General features: G+C 33.3%; 1 protein-coding gene across 1 annotated transcript; it reads right to left on the reverse strand.

The window, feature by feature from the left end:
* Positions 1-13,213: 13,213 nt before the first annotated feature.
* LOC129748334 (glycine dehydrogenase (decarboxylating), mitochondrial-like) lies at positions 13,214-16,228 on the reverse strand. The gene has a single exon (XM_055742898.1). The coding sequence runs from the start codon at positions 16,226-16,228 to the stop codon at positions 13,214-13,216; it is 3,015 nt and encodes a 1,004-aa protein (XP_055598873.1).
* Between the last annotated feature and the right edge of the window lie 111 nt (positions 16,229-16,339).

Consider the following 16,339-nt stretch of genomic DNA (forward strand, 5'->3'; position numbering starts at 1 on the left):
GTCATTTTCGTCATTTTCGTCATTTTTGTCATTTTTGTCATTTTCGTCATTTTCGTCATTTTTGTCATTTTTGTCGTGTTTGTAATTTTAGTCGTGTTTGTAACATTTGTCGTTTTTGTCGTTTTTGTCGTTTTTGTCATTTTTGTCGTTTTTGTCGTTTTTGTCGTTTTTGTCATTTTTGTCATTTTTGTCATTTTTGTCATTTTTGTCATTTTTGTCATTTTCGTCATTTTCGTCATTTTTGTCATTTTTGTCATTTTCGTCATTTTCGTCATTTTTGTCATTTTTGTCGTGTTTGTAATTTTTGTCGTGTTTGTAATGTTTGTCGTTTTTGTCGTTTTTGTCATTTTTGTCATTTTCGTCATTTTCGTCATTTTTGTCATTTTTGTCATTTTCGTCATTTTCGTCATTTTTGTCATTTTTGTCGTGTTCGTAATTTTTGTCGTGTTTGTAACATTTGTCGTTTTTGTCGTTTTTGTCGTTTTTGTCGATTTTGTCATTTTTGTCGTTTTTATCGTTTTTGTCGTTTTTGTCGTTTTTGTCGTTTTTGTCATTTTTGTCAATTTCGTCATTTTCGTCATTTTTGTCATTTTTGTCATTTTCGTCATTTTTGTCATTTTTGTCGTGTTTGTAATTTTTGTCGTGTTTGTAATTTTTGTCGTTTTTATCGTTTTTGTCATTTTTGTCATTTTCGTCATTTTCGTCATTTTTGTCATTTTTGTCATTTTCGTCATTTTCGTCATTTTTGTCATTTTTGTCGTGTTTGTAATTTTAGTCGTGTTTGTAACATTTGTCGTTTTTGTCGTTTTTGTCGTTTTTGTCATTTTTGTCGTTTTTGTCGTTTTTGTCGTTTTTGTCGTTTTTGTCATTTTTGTCATTTTTGTCATTTTTGTCATTTTTGTCATTTTTGTCATTTTTGTCATTTTCGTCATTTTCGTCATTTTTGTCATTTTTGTCATTTTCGTCATTTTCGTCATTTTTGTCATTTTTGTCGTGTTTGTAATTTTTGTCGAGTTTGTAATTTTTGTCGTTTTTGTCGTTTTTGTCATTTTTGTCATTTTCGTCATTTTCGTCATTTTTGTCATTTTTGTCATTTTCGTCATTTTCGTCATTTTTGTCATTTTTGTCGTGTTCGTAATTTTTGTCGTGTTTGTAACATTTGTCGTTTTTGTCGTTTTTGTCGTTTTTGTCGTTTTTGTCGTTTTTATCGTTTTTGTCGTTTTTGTCGTTTTTGTCGTCTTTGTCGTCTTTGTCATTTTTGTCATTTTTGTCATTTTTGTCGTTTTTGTCGTTTTTGTCGTTTTTGTCGTTTTAGTCGTTTTTGTCATTTTTGTCATTTTCGTCATTTTCGTCATTTTTGTCATTTTTGTCATTTTTGTCATTTTTGTCATTTTTGTCATTTTTGTCATTTTTGTCATTTTTGTCATTTTTGTCATTTTTGTCATTTTTGTCATTTTTGTCATTTTTGTCATTTTTGTCATTTTTGTCATTTTTGTCATTTTTGTCATTTTTGTCATTTTTGTCATTTTTGTCATTTTTGTCATTTTTGTCATTTTTGTCATTTTTGTCATTTTTGTCATTTTTGTCATTTTTGTCATTTTTGTCATTTTTGTCATTTTTGTCATTTTTGTCATTTTTGTCATTTTTGTCATTTTTGTCATTTTTGTCATTTTTGTCATTTTTGTCATTTTTGTCATTTTTGTCATTTTTGTCATTTTTGTCATTTTTGTCATTTTTGTCATTTTTGTCATTTTCGTCATTTTCGTCATTTTTGTCATTTTTGTCATTTTCGTCATTTTCGTCATTTTTGTCATTTTTGTCATTTTTGTCATTTTCGTCATTTTCGTCATTTTCGTCATTTTTGTCATTTTTGTCGTGTTTGTATTATTTGCCGTTTTTGTCGTTTTTGTCGTTTTTGTCATTTTTGTCGTTTTTGTCATTTTTGTCATTTTCGTCATTTTTGTCGTTTTTGTTGTTTTTGTCGTTTTTGTCGTTTTTGTCGTTTTTGTCGTTTTTGTCATTTTTGTCGTTTTTGTCATTTTTGTCATTTTCGTCATTTTCGTCATTTTTGTCATTTTTGTCATTTTTGTCATTTTTGTCATTTTTGTCATTTTTGTCATTTTTGTCATTTTTGTCATTTTTGTCATTTTTGTCATTTTTGTCATTTTTGTCATTTTTGTCATTTTTGTCATTTTTGTCATTTTTGTCATTTTCGTCATTTTTGTCATTTTTGTCGTTTTTGTCGTTTTTGTCATTTTTGTCGTTTTTGTCGTTTTTGTCGTTTTTGTCATTTTTGTCATTTTTGTCGTTTTTGTCGTTTTTGTCGTTTTTGTCGTTTTTGTCGTTTTTGTCGTTTTTGTCATTTTTGTCGTTTTTGTCGTTTTTGTCGTTTTTGTCGTTTTTGTCGTTTTTGTCGTTTTTGTCGTTTTTGTCGTTTTTGTCGTTTTTGTCGTTTTTGTCGGTTTTGTCGTTTTTGTCGTTTTTGTCATTTTTGTCGTTTTTGTCGTTTTTGTCATTTTTGTCTTTTTTTTCGTTTTTGTCGTTTATGTCGTTTTGTCGTTTTCGTCGTTTTTGTCGTTTTTGTCGTTTTTGTGGTTTTGTCGTTTTTGTCATTTTTGTCGTTTTTGTAGTTTTTGTCGTTTTTGTCGTTTTGGTCGTTTTTGTCGTTTTTGTCGTTTTTGTTGTTTTTGTCCTTTTTGTCATTTTTGTCGTTTTTTTTTCATTTTTGTCATTTTTGTCATTTTTGTCATTTTTGTCATTTTTGTCATTTTTGTCATTTTTGTCATTTTTGTCATTTTTGTCATTTTTGTCATTTTTGTCATTTTTGTCATTTTTGTCATTTTTGTCATTTTTGTCATTTTTGTCATTTTTGTCATTTTTGTCATTTTTGTCATTTTGTCAATTTTTGTCATTTTTGTCATTTTTGTCATTTTTGTCATTTTTGTCATTTTTGTCGTTTTTGTCGTTTTGGTCGTTTTTGTCGTTTTTGTTGTTTTTGTCTTTTTTGTCATTTTTGTCGTTTTTTTTCATTTTTGTCATTTTTGTCATTTTTGTCATTTTTGTCATTTTTGTCATTTTTGTCATTTTTGTCATTTTTGTCATTTTTGTCATTTTTGTCATTTTTGTCATTTTTGTCATTTTTGTCATTTTTGTCATTTTTGTCATTTTTGTCATTTTTGTCATTTTTGTCATTTTTGTCATTTTTGTCATTTTTGTCATTTTTGTCATTTTTGTCATTTTTGTCATTTTTGTCATTTTTGTCATTTTTGTCATTTTTGTCATTTTTGTCATTTTTGTCATTTTTGTCATTTTTGTCATTTTTGTCATTTTTGTCATTTTTGTCATTTTTGTCATTTTTGTCATTTTTGTCATTTTTGTCATTTTTGTCATTTTTGTCATTTTTGTCATTTTTGTCATTTTTGTCATTTTTGTCATTTTTGTCATTTTTGTCATTTTTGTCATTTTTGTCATTTTTGTCATTTTTGTCATTTTTGTCATTTTTGTCATTTTTGTCATTTTTGTCATTTTTGTCATTTTTGTCATTTTTGTCATTTTTGTCATTTTTGTCATTTTTGTCATTTTTGTCATTTTTGTCATTTTTGTCATTTTTGTCATTTTTGTCATTTTTGTCATTTTTGTCATTTTTGTCATTTTTGTCATTTTTGTCATTTTTGTCATTTTTGTCATTTTTGTCATTTTTGTCATTTTTGTCATTTTTGTCATTTTTGTCATTTTTGTCATTTTTGTCATTTTTGTCATTTTTGTCATTTTTGTCATTTTTGTCATTTTTGTCATTTTTGTCATTTTTGTCATTTTTGTCATTTTTGTCATTTTTGTCATTTTTGTCATTTTTGTCATTTTTGTCATTTTTGTCATTTTTGTCATTTTTGTCATTTTTGTCATTTTTGTCATTTTTGTCATTTTTGTCATTTTTGTCATTTTTGTCATTTTTGTCATTTTTGTCATTTTTGTCATTTTTGTCATTTTTGTCATTTTTGTCATTTTTGTCATTTTTGTCATTTTTGTCATTTTTGTCATTTTTGTCATTTTTGTCATTTTTGTCATTTTTGTCATTTTTGTCATTTTTGTCATTTTTGTCATTTTTGTCATTTTTGTCATTTTTGTCATTTTTGTCATTTTTGTCATTTTTGTCATTTTTGTCATTTTTGTCATTTTTGTCATTTTTGTCATTTTTGTCATTTTTGTCATTTTTGTCATTTTTGTCATTTTTGTCATTTTTGTCATTTTTGTCATTTTTGTCATTTTTGTCATTTTTGTCATTTTTGTCATTTTTGTCATTTTTGTCATTTTTGTCATTTTTGTCATTTTTGTCATTTTTGTCATTTTTGTCATTTTTGTCATTTTTGTCATTTTTGTCATTTTTGTCATTTTTGTCATTTTTGTCATTTTTGTCATTTTTGTCATTTTTGTCATTTTCGTCATTTTTGTCAATTTTGTCGTGTTTGTCGGTTTTGTCGTTTATGTCGTTTTTGTCGTTTTTGTCGTTTTTGTCGTTTTTGTCGTTTTTGTCGTTTTTGTCGTTTTTGTCGTTTTTGTCATTTTTGTCGTTTTTGTCGTTTTTGTCGTTTTTGTCATTTTTGTCATTTTTGTCATTTTTGTCATTTTTTTTCATTTTTGTCATTTTTGTCATTTTTTTCATTTTTGTCATTTTTGTCATGAGCGTCTCGACGTTGAAGTTGCCATTTACCGAAAACGTTTTTAACGTTTTTATCGTTTTTGTCGATTTTGTCGTTTTTGTCATTTTTGTCGTTTTTGTCGTTCTTGTATTTTTTTCGTTTTTGTCTTTTTTGTCGTTTTTGTAGTTTTTTTCGTTCTTGTCGTTTTTGTCGTTTTTGTCGTTTTTGTCGTTTTTGTCGTTTATGTCGTTTTTGTCTTTTTTGTCGTTTTTGTCGTTTTGTCGTTTTCGTCGTTTTTGTCGTTTTGTCGTTTTTGTGGTTTTGTCGTTTTTGTCATTTTTGGCGTTTTTGCCGTTTTTGTCGTTTTTGTAGTTTTTGTCGTTTTTGTCGTTTTGGTCGTTTTTGTCGTTTTTGTTGTTTTTGTCATTTTTGTCATTTTTGTCATTTTTGTCGTTTTTGTCTTTTTTTGTCATTTTTTGTCATTTTTGTCATTTTTGTCATTTTTGTCATTTTTGTCATTTTTGTCATTTTTGTCATTTTTGTCATTTTTGTCATTTTTGTCATTTTTGTCATTTTTGTCATTTTTGTCATTTTTGTCATTTTTGTCATTTTTGTCATTTTTGTCATTTTTGTCATTTTTGTCATTTTTGTCATTTTTGTCATTTTTGTCATTTTTGTCATTTTTTTTCATTTTTGTCATTTTTGTCATTTCTTTCATTTTTGTCATTTTTGTCATGAGCGTCTCGACGTTGAAGTTGCCATTTACCGAAAATCACAATCAAAGCACTCTTTTATTTACGCTTTTTCGTCCTGGCACGCAGCACGGCGAAGCTATTTGTTTTTAATAAAAACAACTTTATTTGCGTTTCTATGGTTACATTTTGGACCACAACACTTGACTCCGTGATGGCGTCGCGTTACGTCGCAATCGTTCATAAACAACTGTATCGTTAAAATGAAACGAACTAGCACTAAAAGTCTCCACCTATAGATAAACCACATAGAACTTAAGGAGCTCAGCGTGCTGCAGCTGGCTCAAATTGGTGTAAATATGTCAAATTCCAGAAAGAATTGTTCATGATGTTTCGTACGCTAATCATTCACAGGGAGTTTATTCATTCATAAACTCGATGTTGTACGTGAAAACTACTTTTCTTTTCAAAAATCAACTTCTTCAACTTGTTGTTCTAAAATTTTGTAGCCCAAGTTAATTTTTCGAGGTTTTATTTATTTTTTAAGAGGTCATCTTCCTTCTGTACGAAACTCTCGTGATGAATAATGAAAAAATGTAAATAGTCGGAAATTAATAAAGTCTACTGTATCTACTTTAATCAATTTAAGCTATACTTGATAAGGGATAAAGCTCTGAGGATGATTGACATGGCCACCCGGCAGCTGAGGTGGACCCCGTGTATTTTCCAGCGACTGCAACATAATTGAACCAAACACCGAGCATTAAACAAAATTTTTATAATTTATGGATGCTGGTTGTTTTCCGATTTGGTTTAAGTGCCACTGCCCCTGAACAGAGGGTTCAACGAGAGATGAGCGGATTTGATGGATCAGCCTAAACATCGTCATTTCAACGCTCGTTGCTTGGTTTAGCTGGGATAGAGACCGGTCAGGCGGGTCACATTCCATCGGTTTGTTCCGCATGTAAGTAGGTATCGACCCTAAGCGTACCGGCTAATTTGACTAGCTCGTCACGATGATGAATGAGCCTCTAATGGCAAAATTAATAAGATAATTCAATACCTCACTTACTTAGTTCGTGGTGGACGGTTCGCCATTTTCGGAAATGAAAAACTGCTCTTCTCTTCATTTGAATGAGGCAAACCTAAGCCCAGAGCAACATTGAGGAAGTGAACATCGTTAGGATCAAAAGGCAGCTTTCCACTCGGTGCCGGTGATGTACGCATACTGCTAAATGTCATGTAATTTTTGACATGATCAACTACATACTGAAAGCTCACAAATAATAAGGAAACCAAATAAGAATCAATTAACATATTTCGGACAATTTGGCAAAGATACGTGACTGGCGACAAATTAATAAGCGTTGAATAACGAAAGTTTTCGTCGAATAGGTGTAAATGTTCACATGAATGGCAAGTTGAAAACCAGAAACATCTTTTATCATATTTCAAAAGATTCAAACGATTGGGAGCTACGAACCCGATCGTAAATATATAGCTGCAAATTTCTTGCTTATAGCCCTTCGTATGATTTTCTATTTAAAATGACACGTGTGGACACTCACATATGGTCGAAATCAAGCTCAACCTGCCATGCCAGGTGCCTTTCAATAGTCGGCAATCGTCTGCTGCCCAGAGTTGTATCATCGATTGGTTATTGCACCGCAGCGATGCTAGCAGCATAAGTGAATGTCACTTTCCCAAAACGGCAAAAACGACGAAATAAAAACAAAGCTGGCAATAGTTGGAACAAGTGCCATTTAAACGACAATCTGGTCTAGCTAGCCCCAGCCAAATGGCTCGATAGCCAAACGGGGCCCTATCGGAAAGCTAGGAAACAGGCCCGGCAATCAATTCACCTAAAGGTGTATTTTTTAGAATTAATCAAATTCATGAATGTAGTACATGAAGCTCCTAACAAATTTCGCGTATGATTTCAAGATTTTGTCCAGTTTTATGTAAGATTTGACGTTTTCTAAGAGAATAGTAAAACCAATAAAAGCCTAGGTATTGCACAATTAGCCCGCTTAAGCTTTCTTCCATGGGCCATGAATGGATGGATGCTGTTTTGGATTGAACCGGATGAATCACTGCGTATCACTCTCAAAAGATCGTCACCCGCCATCATTCGCGCATGAATGGCTTAGAAACCAGGTGACCTATGTGCCCTCTGTCATTATTATTTGTTTTTCTTCTGTGAAGAGTCCAAAATTTCTGCCGAGCAAAAAATTATAATCATACAGTTTAACTCTAGCATTTAAATCGTATAACTTTTAAGGTGACTCGAAACTCCAAACGCCACCGCCAAGCCACCTTAAGTCATTCGGTCCCTGAGCCACTCATTTGAGATAAAACCTATATTAAGCGAAAAGGCACGCAGGTGGCATTCGAGTCATTAAATGATTGTCATCTCTTGACGCGATAGACAACTGAACTTATGGCTGCAGCAGCTAGAGTTGGATGAGTTTTTATGAGTGGTTTTAATACAAAAGTGCGTTTTTCTCCGAACAAATAGCTATTAGGGATCAAACGCATGCATGCTTTCTCTCAGTGCCGTGGAGTGACGTCTTGAAGCGCAGCGTTGATGATTATGAGTTTGAATCGTGCTAAATTACACGCAAACTTCAGTTATGTCACCATCATGAGCAGTTAAATTACGGCCGATTATTAAACTATTTTGTTTAATAATAAACGGTAATTGGGGTGGAAACACAATGACCCTTTTATAATTGTCGTTGAAGGAGACACTCGTTTGCCTAATATTAAAAATAAGTGAGGAATACAAAAAAATTTGAAAAAATGTTACTGTAGGATTTTCAATTACTGTTGTTAACTATAATTGAGTTAACTCCTATAAACATTTTGTTTATCTGGCCGGATTCAGTGGAAGCTCCGGCCGAACAAAAAAAAAAAAAAAGATAACAAAACTCCGAGATCTGGAAACATTCAGAACATCATAAAAAAAATGATAGAAAAGCACTTGAAGTAAAAACGACAAAAACGACAAAAACGACAAAAACGACAAAAACGACAAAAACGACAAAAACGACAAAAACGACAAAAACGACAAAAACGACAAAAACGACAAAAACGACAAAAACGACAAAAACGACAAAAACGACAAAAACGACAAAAACGACAAAAACGACAAAACGACAAAAACGACAAAACGACAAAAACGACAAAAATGAAAAAAATTGACAAAAACGGCAAAATTGACAAAAACGACAAAAACGACAAAAACGACAAAAACGACAAAAACGACAAAAACGACAAAAACGACAAAAACGACAAAAACGACAAAAACGACAAAAACGACAAAAACGACAAAAACGACAAAAACGACAAAAACGACAAAAATGACAAAAACGACAATAACGACAAAAACGACAAAAACGACTAAAACGACAAAAATGACAAAAACAACAAAAACGACAAAAATGATAAAATTGGCAAAAATGGCAAAAATGACAAAAATGACAAAAATGACAAAAATGACAAAAATGACAAAAATGACAAAAATGACAAAAATGACAAAAATGACAAAAATGACAAAAATGACAAAAATGACAAAAATGACAAAAATGACAAAAATGACAAAAATGACAAAAATGACAAAAATGACAAAAATGACAAAAATGACAAAAATGACAAAAATGACAAAAATGACAAAAATGACAAAAATGACAAAAATGACAAAAATGACAAAAATGACAAAAATGACAAAAATGACAAAAATGACAAAAATGACAAAAATGACAAAAATGACAAAAATGACAAAAATGACAAAAATGACAAAAATGACAAAAATGACAAAAATGACAAAAATGACAAAAATGACAAAAATGACAAAAATGACAAAAATGACAAAAATGACAAAAATGACAAAAATGACAAAAATGACAAAAATGACAAAAATGACAAAAATGACAAAAATGACAAAAATGACAAAAATGACAAAAATGACAAAAATGACAAAAATGACAAAAATGACAAAAATGACAAAAATGACAAAAATGACAAAAATGACAAAAATGGCAAAAATGACAAAAATGACAAAAATGACAAAAATGACAAAAATGACAAAAATGACAAAAATGACAAAAATGACAAAAATGACAAAAATGACAAAAATGACAAAAATGACAAAAATGACAAAAATGACAAAAATGACAAAAATGACAAAAATGACAAAAATGACAAAAATGACAAAAATGACAAAAATGACAAAAATGACAAAAATGACAAAAATGACAAAAATGACAAAAATGACAAAAATGACAAAAATGACAAAAATGACAAAAATGACAAAAATGACAAAAATGACAAAAATGACAAAAATGACAAAAATGACAAAAATGACAAAAATGACAAAAATGACAAAAATGACAAAAATGACAAAAATGACAAAAATGACAAAAATGACAAAAATGACAAAAATGACAAAAATGACAAAAATGACAAAAATGACAAAAATGACAAAAATGACAAAAATGACAAAAATGACAAAAATGACAAAAATGAAAAAAATGGCAAAAATGACAAAAACGACAAAAACGACAAAAACGACAAAAACGACAAAAACGACAAAAACGACAAAAACGACAAAAATGACAAATATGACAAAAATGTTAGAACGATACATGAACCCATAGATGTTCTAGAAGTATTTTCGTGAGACGAAAAAAAATTGTGATATTTTTGAAGTTAAAAGAGACTTGATCTTCACTAAAGAAAACTTGATCCTTTGTTCAAGGAACCCTAACCCTTGGCAAAAATCAAGCAAAATCCAAAGATAAAAGGTCCGTTGACTATTTTTGGACATATTGTTTTTCATTTCACAGTTTATAGATGTTAGACAAGAAATATTCAAAAATTTTGGTATCTACCCAATTTTCATTGCATACTTAAAGGCGCTTCATTCTAATTTTAAGATGAAAACAGTGTTTTGAATCCTTTTTATCAGGTAATTACAGGATAAATATAATTTTTTGGACAAATATTTATTATTTCGTGCTTAGCAATAATAACGATCATATTCAATCATCTCGTGACACAGTGAGGAGCAGGCCTTGACTAGTAGGCAACAGACGTGTATTGTTTTCGTTCCGTCGCTGAAAATTTTGGTTTCTAATATTCCGTAATTGTAATTGTTTCTAAACCGAATGGACAGATGTGCTTGCGTGATAGTAAGTGATAGTTTAGAGAAATATTGCCTCTCGGTTGAATAAATGGGATCATCGTTACCCCAAAGTGCAGGAACTAAATAACACACCATGAAGAGCAGACTGAAGCAAATTATCCTTCAATTAACAAGGATCACATGAATCGTCTTTTGCTGTGTGAGTTTGTTCCATTACGTTTTCTTTTATTCAAAATTTAAGTAAGATTTTTTTCTTGAAAGCATCTGGAACACTCCAGAATTTCTGCTTCATTTTAGTGCCCTAGCTTCTAGTCGATTTCATGAATGTTTACAATTTTTGATACTCATTTGTTTTTTATTTCATGTGCTCAACAGAAGTTCTATGATTTTTTTTAACTTTACTGTTATATGAAGTAACTGGTCAAGAAGGTTAACGTAGATTGAAACGCATATAAAAATGTTTGTGTAGATTAGTTGTAAAATTTCTATTCCATCAGAAGTTGTCAATTGTTTTTTGTTAGCGCGGGCTGCGTGAACGTGATTGTGGTTACGATTTGGATTGCTGTGATTGTAAGGAAATTTATGTGTGATTAGAGGAAATGCTGTTGAGAGTTTTAAAATGTGAATTTCAAATATTTAAAATTGTTTATATGATTATTTAAATGATTTAAATAAATTTAATATGAAAAATATTCCAAAAGAATAAATATTAGGTCCATGATTGTCAGGAGATTTGAAAGATTTTTTTTTTTTGTGAACACAATTTTCACTAGTTTCAGCATAATTATGAGAAACCTATGAAATATTTACCTTTGAAAACAATACTCAATAACAACAATAATTGCTTTTTAACACTAGAATTCGTGAATACGGTCACTATGATACTTCAATATTTTTTTTTTGAAAGTTTGGCAAGTTAGAATTTAGAAAATATAAAGGTAAGTTTTGCAGGTTTCTGTGATTTTGAAGTATTTAATAAATTTTATGTTACATATTTGTCTTTTTCAATGTTTTAGGATTAATTTATTTATCAGAACATAACACATACACCTAAATATACATTTTTATATATTTTTACTTTTTTCGTTCTTTTCCCCTATGAAACTGGTACGAAAACACGGAGGGTACGACCACGCGTTAATGTGAAGTCAATTCAATAGGTTTCGAATGATACGAAATTTTAATACGAAAAAAAGAAGGAATTTGAAAGGACCGGAAGTGGCAAACAAAGAAACAGCATCGATCCCATCATTTCAAGTTATCCTCAGCTGGTACAAAAATTTGGTGAGCTCTTTCCATTTATTTGTGTATTTATGTTATTTTGAAAATCTTCTGTTCATCAATCCTATCTGCCAAGTAGGATTTCCTATAAACATAAATAACCCTTCCTTTCCCTGAAACAGCATCTTTAAATGTAGGGTCGTATGAGTTCTCTGCACCTGAAAAGTTTATTTAGCTGTTTCAGACCATCCCTACATGATTACATTGACTTGACACGGTGTACATAACGGTACCATACTAATCCTCAATAGCAACACTTGAAATGAGTATTGAATCCAGGTACTCATTTTGGCATCTTGTGTTGGGCTTGACTATTAGTTGTAGCTTGTGTATCAGCCAATTCAAGATGTGTGTAGTCACCCAATGCTATGCTATGCTATGCTATGCTTAGCAATAATAACGATCATAATCACGATGAAACATCTTTTTTTCGGGAAATTAACACCACGGTCATTCTTCCCAACTGGAACAATATATCTTTTTGGACTCTGGGGATCAATTGAATCAATTACATAAATTTAAGAAAACTTTTGCAAAACAAAATTGAGAGTTGACTATTACTTTGAAAATATGGCATTACTCTAACGGTTGAAATATTGGAAGAAATATTTTTGTTGCTTATTTTTTCATGTGATAAACATTTTAAAGTGATAAAAAAATGTCTTCAAGTCACATTTTGTTGAATTTTCTAAACAAAGTTCAATAACTCAAAAATAAAAAAAAAAATAAATTTTATAAATTTGCTCAGATAACAGCTTTATTGTTTTGTTTTATAAGGCACATTATACATTTGATCTTTGTAAGACATTCCGGTTTTGAGATATACCGAAGAAATCAGGTACCCCCTGGATCAAGTATCTTCATTCTCCCCTACAAATTTTATTCTTTGTCGGAGCGAATAAATCCCATGTGGTGATAAAAGAATCATGGACTACTTAGTTTAGTGATCCGATATTATTCATACGGTAAGTGTTTAACATTAATGTGATACTCACTGAAGGTTTAAAAAAAACAGAATATTGCAAAAATATCATCAATCCTTTTTATTTATCCATTTCAAAAGTCTTACGTAACTACAATTCTACTTATGACCAAGGTTGCCGAAAAAATCGGTTTGTTTGCTGGAACAAATTCTGATTTTCTGTGACTTCACTCAAATATTATGTGATGGTTTTCTGTGATGCTTTTCTCACAGATTTCATTAAAATGTCATGAAAAAATGGGTCTTTCTTACATTTCAGTCGAGGAAAATCATTTAGTATTGCCGATGTTATCATATTCTACTGATTCAAAGATAGAAATTTGAATTTCCAATTGAAATTTCGAGCGAAATTTGAAAAATCTGTGAACTCTGCGACTATTTTCGAAATTCAAGTTCGGTGAGACGGATTCTTTATCAAAGAAATTCTTGCTCAAAATTCTATGAAATCACAGATTTTTCTGTGATTTCTGCAACCTCATTCATAATTTTCAACCATCGGTGGACAGGTACACACTAGGTTCCTATCTCCATACTGGTCATCGATCCGGCCAACGGTGGGCCAAACTTTCGTTTCGGGCCGAACGAACGGTGCAGGAAATGCCCCTAGCTCCCTGGGATATGGCCGATTCCACTCCGAGGAGATGGTTTGCTTCTGCGTGTGTGGTGCCATCTTCAGTGGGTTGATGTGAGCATCCATTCGTCCTTCCTGAATGCACCGGATTTCCTCTCTTATCGAGATCATCGAGTTGCAAAATCGATCCAATTCGTCTTTGTCTTCTGACTCGGTTGGTTCTACCATAAGCGTACCCGTTACAGGCCAAGACATGGTGGGTGCATGGAATCCGTAATCCATTAGTCGTTTTGCGATGTCGACTGCCTCGACGTTCGCCGTTTTCTTGAAGTCTCTTACGTCTATGATGAACTCGTGTGCTACCAAGCCGGAGTGTGTATCGACGTAGAGAGTTTTGTAGTGATCCTGCAATCGCTTGGACATATAATTTGCATTTAAGATGGCAACTTGTGTGGCACGCCGCAGTCCTCGCCCACCCATAAGTTTAATATAAGCCCACGAAATCGGAAGTATTGACGAACTGCCATAGGGAGCTGCACTGACCACGCCAAAGCTTCGATTGGCCCGTCCCTCGAATGGATCAACTACCGGATGTGTTGGCAAAAATTCAACAAGATGTGACTTGACACCTATGGGACCCATTCCAGGACCTCCTCCTCCATGTGGTATGCAGAAAGTTTTGTGCAAATTCAAATGCGAAACATCACTGCCAAAGTCACCCGGACGGCAGAGACCAACCTGAGCGTTCATGTTGGCTCCGTCCAGATAAACCTGGCCACCGTGCTTGTGGACCGCATCGCAAACATCCACGACGTTGCTCTCGAAGATACCATTGGTGGAGGGATACGTTAGCATCAGACAGGACAATTTTTTGGAGTGTTGTTCAAGTTTTTCATTGAGATGTGCGACATCTATTGTTCCGCTACTGTTATGCACTTTGATGGCTTCGACTTTCATACCAGCCATTTGGGCTGATGCAGGATTAGTTCCATGAGCACTGATAGGAATCAGGCATATGTTTCGATGGTGTTCGTCACGTGATTCGTGATAACTTCGGATGGCCCGAAGTCCTGCGTACTCACCCTGGGCGCCACTATTCGGCTGAAAAGATATTGCGTCATAACCCGTTATTTCACACAGATCCTTCTCTAGCTCTTGGAATAGCTCTGCGTACCCTCGGGCCTGTTGTTTGGGTGCGAATGGGTGAATTTCGGTAAAATTTCTGAAAGAACATGGAATCATCTCCGTAGTTGAGTTAAGCTTCATAGTGCACGACCCAAGCGGTATCATCGAATGGACTAAAGAAATGTCCTTGTTTTCCAATTGTTTCATGTAGCGTACCATGGAAGACTCACTGTGATGACTGTTAAACACTGGATGAGCTAGGAAGGGAGAAGTTCGTTTGAATTTGGTTTTGTGGATCGACGCCTCTGTAATGGTGGATTCTTCTATCGTTTGTTCAATACCAGAACAGTTGAAAATCCATAGCAAATCAGCAATGTCCGATGCCTTAACCGTTTCGTCCATTGAAATACCAATTGAATCATCTTCTAAATATCGAAGATTGATTTGCTTCAACCCGGCGCGTGATTTTATTTCCGGTATACTCATGCATCGTGGGATCACGTGAAGGGTATCGAAGAATGTTTTGTTCAATTGATCGTGACCAGCTTGTTTCAGTCCAGAATTCAAAGTAAGGGCACACCTATGAATATGATTGGCAATATCCTTCAAACCTTCCGGACCATGGTAAACTGCATACATGGCTGCCATATTGGCCAACAGAGCTTGGGCGGTGCAAATGTTACTTGTAGCTTTGTCGCGCCGGATATGTTGTTCTCTGGTTTGAAGAGCCAATCTGTAAGCTGGCTGTCCATCAGCATCTCTAGTCAAGCCCACCATTCTTCCCGGAATCATACGTGTTAACTTCTGGGTACATGCGAAAAATCCAGCGTGGGGCCCTCCATACCCAAGCGGTACACCAAATCTTTGAGCGGAACCAACAGCAATATCTGCTCCAAATTCCGACGGTGGCTTCAAAATCGTAAGTGCCAGAAGATCCGTAGCAACTGCCACCAACGTTCCATACTTTTTACACTCTTCCGAAATTGCTGAAAAATCCTCAACGCATCCAAGCGTATTCGGGTACTGTAGTAAAACACCGGCTACTTCAGAATCTGACAGATCGATGTCCCTTATCGATCCAACTACAACCGTTACACCGAAAGCTTCCAATCGAGTACGAACACAAGCAATGGTTTGTGGATGCAGTTCACTAGAAACAAATACTTTCTTCCGCTTGGTATACCGATGACACAGACTCAACGCTTCAGCAGCGGCCGTTCCCTCATCTAGCAAAGATGCATTCGCAATATCCAAACCCGTCAGATCCGAAACCATAGTTTGAAAGTTCAGCAAAGATTCCAGACGACCTTGACTGATCTCCGGTTGATACGGCGTGTACTGCGTAGTCCAACCCGGGTTTTCAAAAATATTACGCAAAATTGTATGCGGCACCAGACAGTTGTAGTACCCCATACCAATGTACGAACGCCACACTTGATTTTCTTCCGCGATCTCACGAATCCGGTCAATCAGCTCATGTTCACTCAGTGGGTTTTCAATGTTCAAAAACCGTCTAAATTTGATTGCTTCCGGGATTACCTTTTCCGACAGTTCGTCCAACGACTGGAAGCCAATGAAGTTGAGCATGCTGGTGACATCCGATTTGCGTGGCCCAATGTGCCGTGAAGCAAAGTTGGGCTTGTTCGGGAACAGCTCGTCTACCGTCGCTAGACATTGTTCCAGCCGGAGGTTGTACTGCAGATGAGTCCTCGTTGATATTATGGGGAACGGATTGATTTTTCTCGGCCTGGCAAACGGCCGTTGCAGCACTTTACGGAATAACGTACACTGCATTTTGCACGCTTAACTTAATATTTAGAATATTTAAGAGGTTTTCACAACTTTCACTTTTCGATGCTTTTCAACATATTTTTGGACTTTAAATGTTTAATGAGCGAAGACGAA

This window comes from Uranotaenia lowii, chromosome 2, assembly GCF_029784155.1.
Source record: "Uranotaenia lowii strain MFRU-FL chromosome 2, ASM2978415v1, whole genome shotgun sequence".
NCBI classification, from domain to species: domain Eukaryota; kingdom Metazoa; phylum Arthropoda; class Insecta; order Diptera; family Culicidae; genus Uranotaenia; species Uranotaenia lowii.

What these genes read in the sequence shown, in the direction of transcription:
- LOC129748334 (XM_055742898.1), bottom strand. Translation starts at nt 16,228, where the DNA reads ATGCAGTGTACGTTATTCCGTAAAGTGCTGCAACGGCCGTTTGCCAGG.